Genomic DNA, 13,523 nt, shown 5'->3' on the forward strand with positions numbered 1-13,523 from the left:
TATCAATTTATTTTGTTATGTATTCATAGGCCATCACATACATGATCTTTCCCAAAAGTATACCTCTCATTATTGCAATGATGTGATGTTACAAAATAATAATTCCTTCAAGCGTGAAATAACTAATTTTAGGTATTTTTCTGATCTCATTTATTTCAAAAAACCTTCCGGAATTTTGAAGAGAACTTCAATTTCACTACATTTAATATATGTATAGACCACAAATAGTCTTTCTGTCATCCCCTGATATTGGCAAAGAAAACTTAGGAATGAGTATCTGGATTTCCAGATTTTGACCTACTTGTAAAGCAAGAGGAAGCCGTTTCTATTTAACAAATGTAAGCTTCAGGAATTTTGGTTAGCAGTGGCAAAAATATTTAGATAAATTACTTGCAGTCATACTGGTCTTGCTGATGCCTGTGAATAAAGAAATAGGCACACATGCTGAATAGCCATGGGAGGAGAACACTTTTTTAAGGAAAAGTTTTTGTTCTAAGTTTTGTGTTTTCTATAGTGTTTTATAATAAAGACAATTACATAGTAATTTGGGTTAGAATGCATGCCCAGTTCCCCATCTCAAAACCCAATTTGTTACTACCTGTGGCTATTTCTATTAAAAAAGAAACATAATTACTATGAGTCTCAGCAGTCTAAGAGTAAATTTTTGCAATTACAATGCTTCCCTTGGGCAGGTATATGAAAATGGCAGATTAATTCCTGCCAGTCTATTTCTTGCACATTCTTAAGGTTACTGGTAGCTTGGACTATCATTATATTGGTGCTGTTTATTATCCTGTGGCTAAGGTTAAAGAAGGAATGCTACTATAAACCCTTAGGACTAGGATGCTATACCACTGCTTTGCAAAGTCTCTGTGCTGAAGTGTGATCCACAGCATCCTAGGACCAAGACAACTATTTCTGTTTTCATGGAAAGTGGATGATTTTGCTGTTGATTTTAGTATTATTTAGAAGGGTATTTTATATTTTATTGCTTTATGCCTCAAAAGATTTAAATAAAAACACCAAACAAACTCAAGTTTAATCATTCTTAGGAAATTATCAAGACATTAATAAAGCTGCAGGTAGTTCCTTAATATTTTATAGCTATTGTTTTATTCCAAGTAGCACAATGCATGAAACACCAGTAAACGAAGATGACCCTGAAATTATATAAATGAACAAATTCCCATGGAAATAATTCATCTTCCAGTGGGTTTTTCTACCTGTAAACAAGTTCTGAAAGCATATGAGAAAGTGAATTGCATGCAAAGGCAGTGTTCCTGGAGATCATTCTCTGCAGCTAAGCACCTAAGTCCATGTTGAATTCCAATGAAGTTGGAAGTTGGTATGGCTTTACATGGGCTCATGATCCACCTGCAGGGAGCAGCATTAGTCTGCATTACACGTGATCTGGTTTGAGTCTCCAGGAAGAACAGTATGAACAATCCCAAGGTTTTTATTTTACATTTTATACGAACTTTTGTTTGAAATTTCTTGCACTGCACCTGGGGTGTTTTCTTTTCCCCCTTCGAAAGAGGTTTCCACATATGCATGCTTCTGAATGTCAACTTGGGGACATCTGTGATGTGAACATTATTTACAGAAGGTTTCATTAAGTATTTTCTTTGAGAGGTCATAAAGAAAATTTTAAAAATTAAAATATATATGCATCCTTCAGCTGATGTTCAATGCATTCCACTTTGGAAAAAAGTGCGCACATACTGGGTGAACATCCTGCTAATTAGATAGAGAGGAAGTCCATAATTAAATCCCTGTGTTCTTACAAACCCCTCAGTCAAATATTAGCATTCATGTTCAGTCACTCTATCCCTGGTGAAACCTGCAGCAGTGTCCTAGATATTGACAAACCAACACTGCTTTGGAACAGAATGATGACTTTATCTAATCCTGGAATCTTTGCAAAGACTGTATCTTATGTGGATCTTCTTAATTTTACAGAAAGATCTGATTTCAGAGTCTTGATATGGCAAGCCATAATAAGAAGGGCAATTCAGAACACTTTTTTCCCAGTCTTTCAAGAATTTACAGGTCAAAGACAGCTTTTAAATGGCTATGAAGATTACCTGTGGTTAAGTGGGTGTTGTGTCCTAGATGAGGTGATCCTACAAAGAAAGGTAGTTAATTTTCTTTTGCTTGTTTTCAATCAATTTAATATAGAATACTATCAGAAGACATTGCAGTAGGTTTACATTGAAGTGACAGAGTTGTGGATGCATGCACACAGCCCTGTGTAAGAATAGCCTTATTTTTTTTCTGTCCAAGTCTACTTGACCACTGCTACTGTGCTCGTGGTGTAATGGTGTATTCAGTCAAACTTTCCATTTTATGAGGTACCTCATCATAGACACATGACTGTTATGACTTTAAAATATATTTAGGGACAGAACCTCTTGCTAAATTTGTGCAAGCCTAAATTATTTATCTTATGTCACAAATAATAAATCAACTCATCACCATTTTGCAGTTGAAAATCTCCTTGCATGGCCATGTGAGTCTGTAAAGCTTGATGATCTACTATTCTGTCATAAATTCAGCCATTATTTTGGCAGCATATTTAGTGCTTTCCCAGTGCTTAGAGGAAATAATTATGTGAAAGTATTTGTGTGAAAGTAGGGCTTTGTATCTTGTCACAAAATGATTAGAGAATACCTTGTTGAGTATTTTTAAGAAAAAGTTGAAATAAAAGTTGCCTGACCTAAATAAGAAATTAGACAAAAACTTTAAATGTAAGTTTTAACATCTGTGATTTTCTTCTGAATTCCTAGAGAATTTAGGTGAATCATTGCTTGTCTGCTGTGGGATTTTAGAAAGGGAATAAGGTAGAAGCTTTAAAGAAAAGGAGGTGATCTAGATTTACCCCTTTTTTTCTGATCGCCATCTAGGAAGAAAGCTTCAGTGTTCCTCTTTGTGTGTGTTTTCTGTGCAGGCAGTGTGGCTTCAGAACCAAATCCTGCTCCATCTTTGTTACTAATTTATTTCACTCTGTAGGGAAGAAACACAGAACTGGAATTTCGTACCGCATACAGCATTTGCTGCCTAGTTAATCACCTTTCCCCATCACTGCCATTACAAATCTGTTCAAATACAACTTTCTTCAGCATACAACATATGTATCTGTGGGAATGTAGCACGCCATGTAAAGGCTTGCTTAGCTGGTAATTGAAGTGAGCAGACTGATCCAAGGGCTATTGAAACCAGTTTGAAAACACCCATTGATTTCACTGGACCTCAGGTCATGGCTTGTGGGAGTTTTATTGTTGCCTTTAGTGCAAGTGTGGGTTGGACAGAAAAAGGTAAACATACTGGATAGATGTTAACACAAAGTTAACAGATTTTAAATATCCAGTGTCTCTGTTTTCTCCTTACTAAATATGATAAGCACAAAACAGATTTACAGTGTTTAAATGCCATAACTTGTTCTCCTTCTCCACAATCCAGTACTGCAGTGTTTATAAGCTTTTATCTGTTCAGAAAACATTTGGGTTATGTTGCTCTTAGAAACAGGAAATAAGCAATGTTAAGAATAGGACAAAATTCACTTTACTTACTGTCTTCTCTTACTGAGAATTCCTGATAAGAAAGAACTTTGACATATGTCTCAAAATTAAAAAAAAACAACAAAAAAACAGGCAATCAGTATTGAATGTGAGAGAAAGAGAGAGAGAAAGAAAAGAAAAGAAAAGAAAGAAAGAAAGAAAGAAAGAAAGAAAGAAAGAAAGAAAGAAAGAAAGAAAGAAAGAAAGAAAGAAAGAAAAGATGCAGTTGTTCTCATGCAGAAAAATGGATTCTAAACATCTTTAAATTCTAAACAAATACTTTGATCATATCCTTACATTTCAAGGCACTATTTCAGAAGTTTTCCCTTTAATTAAAATTTTTTCCTCTAAATTCTAGAGTTCATCTTTAACATGAAAAATAAAAAAAATAAAAAACCCAACTGACAAATGCTATCAAAGACATACTCCTATGTGTATTGTTATTTTGAGTTCATGGTATGATATTCTTAGAATAAGCTGGATATTGTGCTAAGTGCAGATTTCATTCTAGTTAGCTAATTGTAATTGAGTCTGTTATGCAGTAAACATGGTATCTGTTAGGAATACTAAGGTAGACTCAACATGGTGGGAGCCATAGATAAAAGGAGCATTAAAGCGTTTCAAATTCAATCATTAGGTTTCATTGCACCCATCTGCTACCAGAAAATATAATGGGCAGCTTGATTCATTGACCCTTAACTGTCATTTTGGAACCATGTTTTCTTAAATCCATATTTTCAAGTCAGACCTAGAGAGGTAGTTTGGTAAGAGAATGCCCAGTATATTTTAATGCAATTACTTTTTTCTTTTCATTTTTTAAAATATAATCAGGTAAATGGTCTCTTGTATGTTCTGCTAATCCAGTGAAAGTAGTTATTTCATATTGAATGTGGTTAAAAGCAACTAATGTTCAACTTCATTAAGACTGCTATTAAATAGAAGTTGTGCTGAATTTCTACTATTTTTTAATTCATGAACTAATACCTTTTAGTAATTATTTCCGGGGGTTTCTGTTACGCTAGAATTATACTTGCATGTTTCATTTCCACAAAGACTATACAGCACAGCACAAGGGCTAAATACAGATTGAAACTGTGGATTGCTTTGTATTTTGTTTCCAACATATGTTTTATCTCTTTCCTTTTGTGTTCTGAAGCAGAAATTATCTTTTGCAGGGGGTTGGAGAGTGGGGTGAAGTGCCTACATCTCTTAGCAGGTCTATTTGTGTGGCACACAAGTAGACTGTGTCATAAAATAGCAGTTGTACTTAGTGAAAGCAGGAAACAATGTGATAAATGAGGATAATTTAATGTTTTCTCAGCAATGGCAAACTATTATACTTTTCTGTCATCTGAAGTTTTTTGTAATGGAAAAAAGTGGTTACATGTATTTATACAACGGGATATAATTCCTGAAATATTTATGTAATATAGAGACAGATGTATGTAACCTAACCTTATAATCCCATTTCACAGCTTTCCCAAATACTGGGAAGCTCGATAAATGGGAAGCCGATTATATTGGCACTGTAACTCTATTAATAGGATTCAGATTTGCCTTATTGACAAGCCAGTACTCTTAATATGATCCAGTATATTAAATTGACAGGAAAACTGGAGCAATAGAATGTATCTACATCCTAATTGACAGGGAAGCTCTTTCAAAAGGTCCTTAATGTGGTTTTTATTGACAGAGTACCTTCAGTAAGTACATATCATTGGTGAGCAGTGTAAATATATTGGATGCAACTGTACTAGCAGATTCAGGTGCAGTTATTGTTTTGTCTTCACATACTTCCATCTTTACTTTGCTATAAGTTGTGTTAAGCTCTCTTGTAAGACCTTTACAAATGCCTGTTACAACACCAGTCTAACTGCAGCGCTCACAGGCATTTGACAAGTTGTGAATTATTTTAAATGTGTTCATCATTTTTAAATGAATAGCGGCAGCGCAGAGCAATGCAATAATGTGTCATGAATTTCATTATGTTTATTTATTGACGCTGTGATAACGTTATTGTACTTTCAGCTTGAGCTCTTTATGTGGTGTGATGTTTGGCACTTCTTCCTACATTCTGATCTTGCATCTTTTCCAAAATGTAGTTCAACTTCAGAACTCATATTACAATTCCTCTTTCCTAGTCACATTTGAAAACTTTCCATATTCTCTTCTGAGATCATGCTAATTTCATTGCATTTTATGTTTCTCCAGTGCAAAATAAAATAAGGCTCAGAAACCTGAATTCATTGTAAAAAATCCAGCAATTTGAGTTTGGTCTGGAAAATCTTGATTCCGTTTTCCACAGAAGAAAGTTTTGGGTTCAGTTTCCACAGCTTCTCTTTGTCACATCTCTCTTAGAGAGAGAAGTCTGACCTTAAACACACATCCTGCACTGGTAGAGAAGCTGAAGGCTTCTGTTGAGCTGACTTCCCCGCCGACAAAGAGACAAGCTTGTTCCTGAAATGCTTAAATCTTTTATTTCATATCAGAAAGTCTGATCTGGGTCTGGTCTCACCTCATCTTTTGAATGTCACTCAGGTCTACTTTTTTTACCAGGATCACTTAAAATTATGTCATTCTGTAGTGACCTTTTTAGCTTCTTCAGTCTTCTGACTTGGTGCAATCATCAGTGAGATGAGAAGAACCTTGTCTGGGCCTTGTGATTTCTAATCCTTGCACTGTGTTTAATTCCCACAGTCCAGGCTTCTGCCATCTTTAGTATCTTGTGCATTGCAGAATAAACTCTTGTAAAAATTTAACAAATAGTTTCATTAAACAAATAGTGAAAACAACTGAAATAATCTACAATGCTTTAGTATGACACCTTAACCGATAAATCAACAATAATATATTTTGTTAACAAATATGGTACTTACTAAGTGAAAACAGTGCATGGATTAGGCATTTATGTAGGGATATCTGCATTCCTTTGCTTATGGGAGAGGATGGTAGTGTCTGTCCTCAGAGCTTCACTTTTCAGAAGTCACTGTGCAATTGACTGAAGAGCTCAGGATCTGTTCCTCTCACAGTTTTACTTTTCTAATTCAAGAGGAAGAGAAAACACAAGCCACCAACCAACACTTTAAGAAAGAGTGCAGCAACTTCGTGAATGATATTGCCTTGTGCATTTGACTGCTTTTACTGCCCTGTGTTTTCAATGTGCTTTTGAAGAATGCTATATATGTCAGAAATTCACATAAACACACTGTAGGACTTTTAACACCAAAATACACATCTTGCAGCAAGTGTGAAATTTCCCAAATATGTACAAGTCATATAAATTATATATCAAAAGCATTTTCAAAGGAATGAGAGTGGAGAGCACATAGTAGGATAATATTTTTTTTAAAATAGCATATTTAATTTTGTCCTTGAAAGGAGTAGAAAAACCTATGAGAGGTTTATGGCGAGGTTTTGGTTTTGTTGTTTTTTGTTTTTGCTATTGGGATAGTGAATTTTCTTGATGAAGTAAATCTTGTAGAATCAAAAACTACTATTTCAGGCTAAGTATACACACTCACTGGCAGTCTTATACTGAGAAGTCTTTGTGAAAAATTGTACTATGTTGAACCCACACTGTTCCTAACAAAATGAAGACAATTGTCTGCTCTTTCAAAACTCAATTTGGCAGAATACAATTCTTTTGCCTCCAGAAGAGATTGTCATTATATAAGATCTTTGTTTCATGGGGGAAGGGTGAATACTTGGAATTCAGCTTTTCAAGAAAAGGCACAGAAGATGTTTGAATTAGATATTAAGTGGCAGTCTGATAAAGGTGAGAGATATTTAATTTCATTTTTGCATTTAATGTTTAATTAAAAAGAAGTTAGAGTCAGCAAAGACATTTTGCTTTTATTATAGTTCCAGGTATGAACATCTACATAAAATGGAGCTGCATTAAATAATTTCAGAAAATGTGATACTTCTTCTTGTAATTCTGAGAAAAAATTATGAATATTCTAGTTGTCTAATATTCATAAATCTGATTAATGTCTAAGTCTTTTTTTTCATATTTTAAAGTAGATCTTTCCCTTATATGACAAATATTTCTAGGCATAATTTATCAAGAATACTTAAATATTTAATTTCTTTCTGTCCCTGTCTCTTTCTTTCTCACTTCCTCTTTTCTTTGTAGGTGTTGATCTTTTTTTTTTTTTTTATTAGACAAACCTGTTGAATTACAAATTCTTTTTTAAAAAAATAAATTTTTCTAATTTTATTCAAACAGTATGGAATATGCAAAATATTGCTAGAAATCTTCAAAATTGTGACATAAAAATTTTTTTCTAAAAAGTAAAGAGAAAGAGAAAATTAGTCAGGAACCTCTAATTTTTAAGAAACTCTGCTTTTTGCAGCAATTCTTGAGAGCAGAAGACTTTTGAAGTTTTCTACTGTTCTCTTACTGAGCAATAGCAGAATTTTTGAAACCTGATTGATTAATACGGTGCTGTAACTCTAATCCTGAATTTAAAAAAAAATAGTGTGTGCCACAGTAGAACTCCTTTGTATCTACAAAAATAGCATAATTTTTCAACAGAAGTAAACACATATACCTTGTGAATATGAGTTTATGAAAAGATAAAAAAGGGATAAGAGATGAATGTAGCCCATTGCTAAAAATATTCTCCATACTTCATTGTGTAATGCTTGGCCCAGGCTGGTTCAAACTGTTTCCAGTGATGAGGTTTTTACTGGTTTTTTTTCTTATGAGTTTATTTAAGTTTAATGGATCCTATGAAGAATTTGTTTCTCATACTCTGTTCTTGGCTATAATTTTTCATTTTCCTTTCTCTAAATTAAACTTTTGGAAACCATAACCATTCCAGAATTAATTAGTAGAAACTTAACAGTTGACTTTCAAACTTTTAAATGTTTTTATTTCTGAGCCTATAAAATTTAGTATTCTAAATACGCCATGTGAGACTGATACTTGGCAACAATTTTAGTTTATCTAGGTCCTCATGTGGTCATAATATACAAGTCCTGACAGGTGCAATAAACTGAATAGTTTCAGAGACAGTTGATGCACTTGGAAAGATATTCTACATGTTGTTCATGGAAACACTGGCCAGTTAATGATTTTCAAAGTCCCATTGTTGGACTTTAGCAATTATATTGTCACATTTGAAATTTCATACCAGTAAGTCCAACCAGCTCAAGTTGCCTAGGGAAGTTGTGGGTGCCCCATCCCTGGAGGTGTTCAACGCCAAGTTGGATGGGTCTTTGAGCAGCCTGAACTGGTGGAAGGTATCCCTAACCATGATGGAGAGAGAATGTATGGAACTAGATGAAATTTAAGGTCTCTTCCAACCCAAACTGTTCTATGATTCTATGAAAAGTATATTTTGCACAGGTTTAATTTGCCTCTCCTGATATTTTCCTTCTCTTCAATTCACTGAAGTAAAAGGTAACAAAATCAAACTGTATGATATTTTCTGAAAAGAAGTAACCCTTTCTTTTTAAATTTTTGCAGCTTTTGAAAGGTTCCTATGCATTCTGACCTCTTTTTTAAGTGGGGTTTTTAATGAGCTTCAATTTCTGAGAAAGCTGTATCAAACGCTTGTACAGAAATCCTCAGACATTTTTCTGCAACATTACACTAATGACAGTGTTCCTAAAATTTCATTTTTGATCCAGAGTCACATATTAGAACAGAGAGGTAGAAAAAAATATTTGTAAAGGTCTGTTATAGAAACTGTCAAAAATAAATATCTGTTGAATGGTTTAACAGCATACTCACATTGGAAATTAGCTGGTTCCACTAATCTGTGAAAATGAGCTATAAAACCAGGGCCACTTCTCTAAGGTGGCTTTGGACAGTTAGGTTGATATCACAGACTTTAGTTTTCTGGTGGCAGTGTACTTTATTGCTTTTTATAAAATTTGAGATGACATTTGTCCTGCTACTGGAGAACCTGTGCTGTGGTAGCTGCTGGTGACCTAATTGATACTCCAGCCCTCAGTTTTGAATGACAGAGATGAAAAATTTCACGTTTCTTTACTGTTTAACTCTGGTGACTTTTGGGGACAGATTGTTCCTGGAGATTTTTTTTGGAGAGAGGGTGAGAATGAGGGTGGAATTTGTTTTATTTTTTTCTTCAAGAAGTTAATGATGCTGGCATTTCAATAAGTTTAGTTATTTAGCATCAGACTGCAATTCTAGGCAATTCACTTCTGACCTGATGCATCTTGCTTAGCTTTAGCTATTGCACTGGACATTTTGCCGGTTGTCAAAATTCCTCTATGCCAATAATGCTCCCCAGGAGTATTATGTACTTAACACTAGATGACCAAATGGGATAGTTTGTATTTCTTGAAGGCACATTGGGGGATCTTGGCTGATTAGCTAGAGTAGCTGACTAGATTTTAGGTGGTTTTCTGCAGGTGAACTGTAACCTACCTTTAAACTGAAAGTCCAGAGTTTTGGTGATTTTGTTGTCCTAGAAAGGGCTGTATATCCAGAGAAAAACAAGAGGGTTTTTTTTAGATTTTTTAGGTAGTATTTGTTTCTTTGAGTTACAGCTATGCAATTTAAAGAGGTATGATTAATGCATGAGCTGGAATGTGTAATATCACTTCCATAAATGTTAAAGTGTAAAAAATTTAAGTATATGACCTCTCACTTCAACAGGGATTAAAACAACAACAACAAAAAAAGATTTTAAGGGAGTCAGACATGTTAGACATTCGTCTCTCATCCACTGTGAAGCAGATGTTTATATTTCTAAGTCTCCTCCAAACTGCAAAACCTTAAAATTAATTTTTTTAATCTCAAATTTAACAGATATTTCAATGCATGAAACAGTCTTCCCTTTGCTGCCTGTATCTCAGAGGTGGATACAGCTCAACACAAGCATCATACCTTCATTATTCACAGAAGAAGGGCTAATGCTTTTAGTGCAAAGAGAACAGTATTCAACCCTGAGCTCTGTGTCTGTATATGATCATCAAGTACTTACATTTGTTCTTTTGTAATAATGAACTTGCTGTAACATGGCAGCCAATTCATCGTATTGAAGCAAAATGCAGTATGAAGGTAATTGGTCAAATTATTATCTAGTTAGAGGTCTTTAATAATTATCATAAATGTAGAATTTCTCAGCAGCTAAGATGTGGTCATATCTTCTATTTTAATATCTTTGTATTGGTTCATCCAGGATGTATGAAATGATGTTTTGCTATGAAAAAGCAGAGACAAAAAGTATGACCAGGTCTTACAGTGGTCCAGTTTACAGTTAAGTTTTTAGAACCATCAAAAAGGAGGAGTTATAATTATTTTCAGGACAAAAGTCAGTCTTTTAATGGCGGAGAATTAATGAAAAAACAGTTTATAGCAGGCATTTTGACTGCCAATGTCATGAAAAATGGAAATGTTGATTCTGGTAGCAGCTGTGTTTAGGAAGAGACAGATGTCTTATGTAAGTAAAAGCATAAGGTCAGTTTTCCTGGATATGTCTATTTGAGATATTAAACATAGAAAAGAGACATGAGTCCTGCAGTTGTAAAGGTTTATTCAGGTTGATAAGTGCTGAGTTCTGTAAGTGCCATAATGATTGTATGTGAGTATATATATATCTCTCTTTTTGCTGCACAAAAGAGAGCTACTAGCTTAAAACCTGTGAGAAGAAAAGAAACAGCAGAATTATAACTGCTTCCAAAATATGATGTGCTGTATTTGAGAAATACACATAAGAATGCTGAAATATACCTCCTTTCTTTGTTATTTCCAATATTTGTTTTTCTAACTTGATACATACTGAATGTGAAGATGAACTTTTATTCTAATTGCATATACTAAAACTAGGATGGATGTGAACATAGCATATGTTATAATCTTATTCTTTGAACGAAAGGATTTAGAAACTAGAAGAAAGTGTGGTGTACGTTGACATACAGGCTGAGAGGAAGATGGTTCTATATTTTCTATCCCTTCTCTAAAACACAAAAGACATCCATGGTATACAAGCACATCTATTTCATGAGTCCTTTGGGAGTAACAGGTGTCTGCCCAATTTCTGTTGCAAGCAACTGTGACTTAAATTTTGGATAAAACTTTTTGCCACTTTTCTAAGCTCAAATACTCCAACCATACAGGAAGTAGCAAATATTTCTAATTGCCTTCTACTGATAAAACCAAAACAAAGAATAAAAAATGGTGTGGGGTGTGGCAGGGAAGTCCAAATATCTAAGATCCCAGTCACCTGTGTAAGTGCTTGCTGTGTGACATTAAACCTTGGGCCCTCAGCTCCATTGATTGAGTGCTGCCTGCGTTATGGATTCTGATCTGCTGGATGCGGCTGCGAAAGCCGGAGCTGCTGCGGAGCAGAGTGGTGTGGTGTGAAGTGATGCAGAAAACAGTAGGAGCTCTGTCGCTAGGTCAGCTGCAAGATGAAGTGACGTGCGTGAATGTACAGTATGCGGAGTTTTCTGAATGATGCAGTCTTTCTTTCTCCCAAAGAACTTCAGCTAATGATACAAGGGGAATTCAGTTCCCTTTGGCAGGACTCCATGTTGGTCTGGATCCTTTTAATACTTCTGCTTCTACAGTAACTTGGCTCATGCTGCTAAAAATATACATGACAGACTTAATGAAAGTATCTTCTTTTAAAAACTACTTGTCAACAGTGATCATTCAATATTCTCGTTTGCATGTGTGGTTCTCATTATTCTGACATAGATATTAATACTGATGAAAATTTAAGAGAGAAAATCCAAATATTTTCATACTTGCATTTTTTCAGTAGCATCTGAGAATGCTAATCAGCCATAATTTTTTTTGATTTTTTGTTTATTTTTTTCAATTCAAGTGTAATATAGCAGCATACAAAACTGTATTACAGCAGTAAGAGCTTCAGAATCCCAGTAGATGATGTAATTATGATTAAAAATTAGTATTATTGAATAATTCACTTTTTTAATATGCAAGAGTTATTTTTTCTCTCATTTTCAATAACCATCAGTCTTAATATCTATCTAATGAAAAAACATAAACAGTGTCATCTGTCAGGTTACTAACAGAGAATGCCACTTATTGGAGCTTCATTGTTTACTTTAGCAGGTAATTTGTGGACCGGAATCATTTAATTGTTCTGAGCACATAATTACATGCCAGCATTTTCCAATTTAATTAAAATGTACAAATCTGAAGATTAAGGGAATTTTTGAATTATTAATCATTTCTCCTCTAGGAAATCTTGTTGCTCTGCAGGAGATTTGTCCAGTGTACAACTATACGTATTTTTTTCCTTCTCTTTCACAGACAGACAATTTTCCCGCAGAGCCCAATTACATGGGCAGCAGGCAGCAGTTTGTTCAAAGGTAAGGCCTATTAAATAACTTTCTTGGCTTCCCCATTTGCATTCTTGTCAAAATTGCTTTGCCAGAGAGTACAATTCAACTTAGAACAAGTAAATACAACACTCTCTCTCTCTTTTTTTTTTCTTTTTTTTTCTTTTTTTTTTTTCAATATATATTTCAGTAGCTCCACGTTCAAGGATCCAGAAAGAGCCAGCTTGAGGGACAGCGGGCATGGGGACAGTGATCAGGCTGACAGTGACCAAGACACTAACAAAGGCTCCTGCTGTGACATGTCTGTTAGGGAGGCACTCAAGATGAAAACTACTTCAACTAAAAGCCAGCCACTTGAACAAGGTGAGTGAAGCCTACAATGCCTACAAAAACATAAAGTTTAAAACGTCATTTTCAACCTATTAGTACTGCAGTTGTGGTTTATCAGGGAGGAATAGCCCACTGATATTATTATCAGAGAAAACAGTAAATCTTGTCACTAGCCCAGAGCAAAGAACACGGTATCTTTTAAAATGAACATGAAATGAAACCACAAGTGTCCAAAGCAGATTAAAAAAAAAAAAAATTAGTACTTTTGAAATTGATTAGAATATACTCTATCTCCACTGGCATTGCCTGTGATATATTTTATACAATACTTCTGTCAAAGCCTGATTT

General features: G+C 34.6%; 1 protein-coding gene across 7 annotated transcripts in view; it reads left to right on the top strand.

Moving 5' to 3' along the window:
* PCDH17 (protocadherin 17) overlaps positions 1 to 13,523 on the top strand; it is a 90,140-nt gene that overhangs the window by 16,487 nt on the left and 60,130 nt on the right. For 6 of the 7 annotated variants that reach the window (XM_038135576.1, XM_038135583.1, XM_038135605.1 and 3 more), the window contains exons 3-4: positions 12,817 to 12,875; positions 13,036 to 13,208. In XM_038135576.1, the coding sequence (XP_037991504.1) occupies positions 12,817 to 12,875; positions 13,036 to 13,208 (232 nt within the window). The remainder of the gene's footprint in view (positions 1 to 12,816; positions 12,876 to 13,035; positions 13,209 to 13,523) is intronic. The other variant, XM_038135615.1, reaches the window with a different exon arrangement.

The sequence above is a fragment of the Motacilla alba genome, chromosome 1 (genome assembly GCF_015832195.1).
Source record: "Motacilla alba alba isolate MOTALB_02 chromosome 1, Motacilla_alba_V1.0_pri, whole genome shotgun sequence".
Taxonomy (NCBI): Eukaryota; Metazoa; Chordata; class Aves; order Passeriformes; family Motacillidae; genus Motacilla; species Motacilla alba.